Raw genomic sequence first — 4,369 nt, forward strand, 5'->3', positions numbered from 1 at the left:
GCCAAAGACGCATACGGCTGCAGTGTGCTCGTCTGGGCCGCACGGAATGGCTACTACGACGTCTTTGAGTACCTCTTGGGCCATGGCGCCGAGATCGAGTCAGTCTCGTTTGGCGGCATGACGGCCCTCCACCACGCGGTCAACCACTGCCGGCTCAACGTCGTCACCAAGCTGCTCGAGCTCGGCGCGTCGGTCGACGCCAAAGACGACGGTGGCAACACACCGCTGCACCTCGCGGCCGGTCGCGGTATCCTGAACCCTGTCATGTCGCTCCTAAGTGCGGGCGCCAACGTCAACGAAGTCAACCTCCAAGGCGTGACGCCGCTCCACAAGGCCGTGAGCGGCGGCCACGGCCCGTGCGTCGAGAAGCTCCTCGAAGCACGTGCAGAGCCCAACATTGCCAACGCCGAGGGCAACACGAGCGTGCACTTGGCGGCGCGCGGTGGGTTTGACGCGCTCGTACTGCTTCTTTTGGAGGCGAAAGGCAGCGCCAACCTTAAAAACAAGGCTGGGAAGCTCCCAAAGGACGTCGCGCTCACGCCCGAGATCGCCAAGCGCTTGTAAGTCATACAACTGTTTATTTCTTCTTCTTGTTGTACTCGTAAAAGAAGGTAGGAAGGCTCTTGTAGGCCTTGAACTCGTCGTCGTCGCCGTCTAGAAAGCACGTGTGACGAGACGGCGCGAGCGAGACGATGACCGTACCGGTTGCCGGCGCATTGGAGAAGCGAGACCGGCCTTCGTATAGCGCGCTGACTTCCTTGCCGTAGCTATGGAGGCGTCATGAATGGGCGAGATGGCGACGAGGAGGTGTACCGGTCCCATGTCAGCCAGATGAGGAAGCTCAGGAAGAGGAAGAGCACGCTGAGCCCAGCGATGAGCTTGGATGACATCGGCATGCCATCTACCGAGGTCATACGTGCATGCTATGCGAGGCCATGGTCGCACCGAGGAGGTTGTTCTGGAGCGTGTACAGGCGGCTCGCCTCGGACGCCATGGCTGCCAGTTTATAATCCGGATAGTCCGGATAATCGACCTGCCAGATGAGCCAATAGGAGCGCTGGCCGTTTCCGACGATAGCGGTGCTGAGGGTGTTGCAGCTTCTGCAATGCAAGGACAACCTGTACCCTCTACTCTGTAATACTGCGTCCGGTACCAAACCAGCTACATGAAGCGCGATGCAAATGCCTAGCTCAGCCTGCGATGACTACGCCATGGAAAAGCGGTGGAACCTGCCGGTTCAACGCCCGACGACCCGCTTTTTTTTGCATTGAATGACGTGGGGTAGTCGAGAGCGATGTTGCGTGGTGAGTCTCGATGCTGCGTGGTAGTACCGGTACGTACTACCAAAGGCAGTGAGTGAGTAGTAGCTGGGGGGCACACTGGTGGCGCAGCTTGTCTATCGCGCTGAGCATGGTGGTTTTCGTAATCATTTGCATTTGATTGGCGAAGAAACCGTCACGGCGGCCCTTTTTCTACGTCACCGTTAGCGCAGTCTCCACTCTGTCTCAATCCCGTTGACCATCTCTTGCTGTCAACGGTTAAACGCGGCGCCAGCCTAGTCAGGGGCTCAATAGATACTAGGACTTCAGCGAGGCTTACCTGCAACATAGCAGCTTGATCCGTTCGTGCACGCTCTGGCCGCCTTCAAATTCTGGCCTGGAGTTTAAGGGGCGAGCCGGGAGCTGGGTGGTGGCTTGCGTACAGAGATGCGACGAAGAACGAGCCCATCAAAACCGCTAGCGACCTGCATCGTGTTTTACTAGTATCTTTGCAGAGGTGTAATAAACCTCGGCGCGTGTTGTGCTCTTCCGAGTGTCTCGGCGGCATTACCGGGAATGGCGACAGTGAGACAGTACAGAGAGTGTGTTTACCTGTTGAGTCATTCTCAAGAAATCCCCTCGGCATCCGGACACGGTATCCGTATTGGAAACGCCATCAGTGTGGATACCATCTTGATAATAATATTGCGGTTTGTCGCGTATTATAATAATGGGATTCAAATTGCATCGTATTCTACGGTGCAGAGGATCAAGAAAGATATAAATATGGTCGGAGAATAGCGTGAAATCGTATTTTAATATGTCCCTTCGTTAAAGTTGCGGCCATTTCATGCGCTAAGTTGCTCTTCAGTTTGCCGCAAGCAGCATGCCCGACATCATCGAGTTCGCGCTCGGGACGATCCTCGGCAACATGAGCACGGCCGTGGTGCTGGCGCTCGTCTACTTCAACTTCCTCCTCTTCGAAGACTACTTCCGCGTCATCATCTGGAGCATCCTCTTCAGCCAGGCGCTGCGCGGCGCCAAGGAAAACGTCTGCCGCATGCTTGCCTATCTCAGCCACGCCAACGAGATCCAACGCGACGTACGTACTTGCTATGTTTCGCGTAGCCTCGCCGCTCATGCAATGCTGCTAGGGCCTTCTCTACTCGATCGTGACGCAGCTCGGGCCGTACCTTATGCGGTCGTCCGGTCCGACCGACCTCGCGCACAAGCAGCGCCGCATGCAAGAATTCATTCTCGACAACGGCATCTTCATCTTTGCGATGATCGGCGCCGTCTCGATCTACGTGCGCATGTTTAGCTGGCTCTCGTTCGTGCAGCTCGCGATCGCGCTCCTGCTCTGCGTCGTGGCGTTTGTCTGGGTCGCCGACCGGCGCATTTTTCACTACCGCATCTTTGTGTCGGACGAGGTTCTTGTCTCGACGCTGCTGTTACTGGGCTGCTGCACGATCGTACGTCCTTTGATGCATTGGAATGTGAGCTTGAATGGGACGCCTAGGGCGTCTTTGTCCTCGTGTTTCTCGGTACCGAGAGCTACGTGGAAGGCTCCCGCGCTGCCATGCACTTTACGAGCTGGGTGCACACGAACGTCATCAACGACGAGCGCACGCGGAAGATGTGGGGCGACCAAGTGCACAACGGCAAGGCCATGGTGGCCTCGGGCCTGCGCGAGATCGAGGGCCAATACAACTCGACCATGTGGTTTGGTCCGCTCAAAGCGTTGGTGCTTTCGTACTATGACGCGAGCGACGGCGCCGTGCCAGTGGTCTCGGACCCGATCATCAATGCGACGACGGTCGCCACGATGCTCGACATTCCGACCAACATGACGTGGACGTCGGTCCGTTCTGCGATATATGGTTTTTTATGGAACAAAAGGTTGACGTGGCATTTCGGTAGGTGTTTACCCTCGCGTACGCGCAGTTTAACCTGACCTCGACCGACGTGACTGACTGGACGAGCAAAGGCCTCGAGATCTCGTCGATGGCGTTTGGCTCGGTGTTCCAGATTGTGTTTTTCGTGCTCACGTTTGTGATTGCATTCATCAGCATTGGGATCAAGGCCGTCTTTTTTGTCACGTCGCTCTTTTACCTCCTCTGCACCAAGTGGGACCCGATCGAGCGCGTACGTTGAGCGCTTCCTTCTTGACTTGTCGGGGCTGATGGTGTAGAAATGGCTAGTTTGTCTATGATTTGATGCCGATTTCGCCCGAGAAACGCCCGGCGCTCGTCAACTCGCTGCGACGCTCGATCGAAGGCGTGTTTTCATTGCCAATGAAGATTTCAAGTCTCCACGCGATTGTGACGTTGGTCTCGCTGAGCATGATGGTACGTCATCTCGCGTCTTTGTTTCGATTTTTGAAAAAAACATTGAAAGATTGATATTGGTGGGGTTAGGCCAATGATTTCGTGTACCTGGGAACCTTTATCACGTTTTTCATTTCGATCGTGCCCATCATCCCCGCGTACCTCGTGTGCATTCCGTGGGTGCTCGCGCTGTGGTCATCCACGTCGATCGTCAAAGCCCTTCTGCTCTTTGTCATTCATTACGTGGCGTTTTCCTGGATCGATCAAGTGCTCTACGAGAAGAGCTTGACGTCCATCAATGCGTACGTCTCGGCGCTCAGCGTTGTCTTTGGTGTCTACGTCTTTGGCCTCGAGGTACACAACAACGTCGGTCGTCTCGAATCCCTTTTTCTATCGCGGGCTCTCTAGGGCGTTGTCTTCGGTCCGCTTTTGGTCTGCGGTGTCAACTGGGCCTACGAGGTCTCCAACCACGGCATCCAAGCAGCGTCCATGGACGAGCTGAGAGGCCGATCGCCGCGAAGGTGCGACAAGAGGTCGTCCGGAGTTGTTTGACTCAAAAAATGGTTTTTGTAGAGCGACCCACGATGCAGGGCAACATCTTTTCGAACGCGTATCGCGCCATCTCGGGTGGCCTCAACGACAATCTCTCGCGACGCTTCTCGTTTGACGCGACGTCGCCCGCGACCGTGTGCGTGACGCTCCAAGTCCACGCGCTGCCGTCTTCGCCAACGCTGTTTTCCGCGCCGAGCCGGGACGCGCCGCTGGTCCGCTTCATTGCGTCCA

General features: G+C 56.1%; 3 protein-coding genes across 3 annotated transcripts; 2 read left to right on the forward strand and 1 right to left on the reverse strand.

Moving 5' to 3' along the window:
* Positions 1–117: 117 nt before the first annotated feature.
* On the forward strand, positions 118–564 carry SPRG_11672 (hypothetical protein; the record flags this gene model as incomplete). The annotated part of the gene is made up of 2 exons (XM_012351347.1): positions 118–442; positions 485–564. The coding sequence occupies 2 exons, from the start codon at positions 118–120 to the stop codon at positions 562–564; spliced, it is 405 nt and encodes a 134-aa protein (XP_012206737.1).
* A 203-nt stretch (positions 565–767) lies between these two features.
* On the reverse strand, positions 768–994 carry SPRG_11673 (hypothetical protein; the record flags this gene model as incomplete). Its single annotated transcript, XM_012351348.1, has 2 exons — positions 768–901; positions 946–994. The coding sequence occupies 2 exons, from the start codon at positions 992–994 to the stop codon at positions 768–770; spliced, it is 183 nt and encodes a 60-aa protein (XP_012206738.1).
* Positions 995–2,145: 1,151 nt separating this feature from the next.
* On the forward strand, positions 2,146–4,364 carry SPRG_11674 (hypothetical protein; the record flags this gene model as incomplete). The annotated part of the gene is made up of 9 exons (XM_012351349.1): positions 2,146–2,361; positions 2,414–2,731; positions 2,779–3,120; positions 3,180–3,404; positions 3,461–3,607; positions 3,677–3,940; positions 3,995–4,045; positions 4,092–4,107; positions 4,160–4,364. Coding segments are annotated over 9 exons (1,784 nt in total), but the record flags the coding sequence as incomplete, so codon positions are not given.
* Positions 4,365–4,369: the final 5 nt, after the last annotated feature.

Source organism: Saprolegnia parasitica (assembly GCF_000151545.1).
Source record: "Saprolegnia parasitica CBS 223.65 unplaced genomic scaffold supercont2.79, whole genome shotgun sequence".
NCBI lineage: Eukaryota > Oomycota > Saprolegniomycetes > Saprolegniales > Saprolegniaceae > Saprolegnia > Saprolegnia parasitica.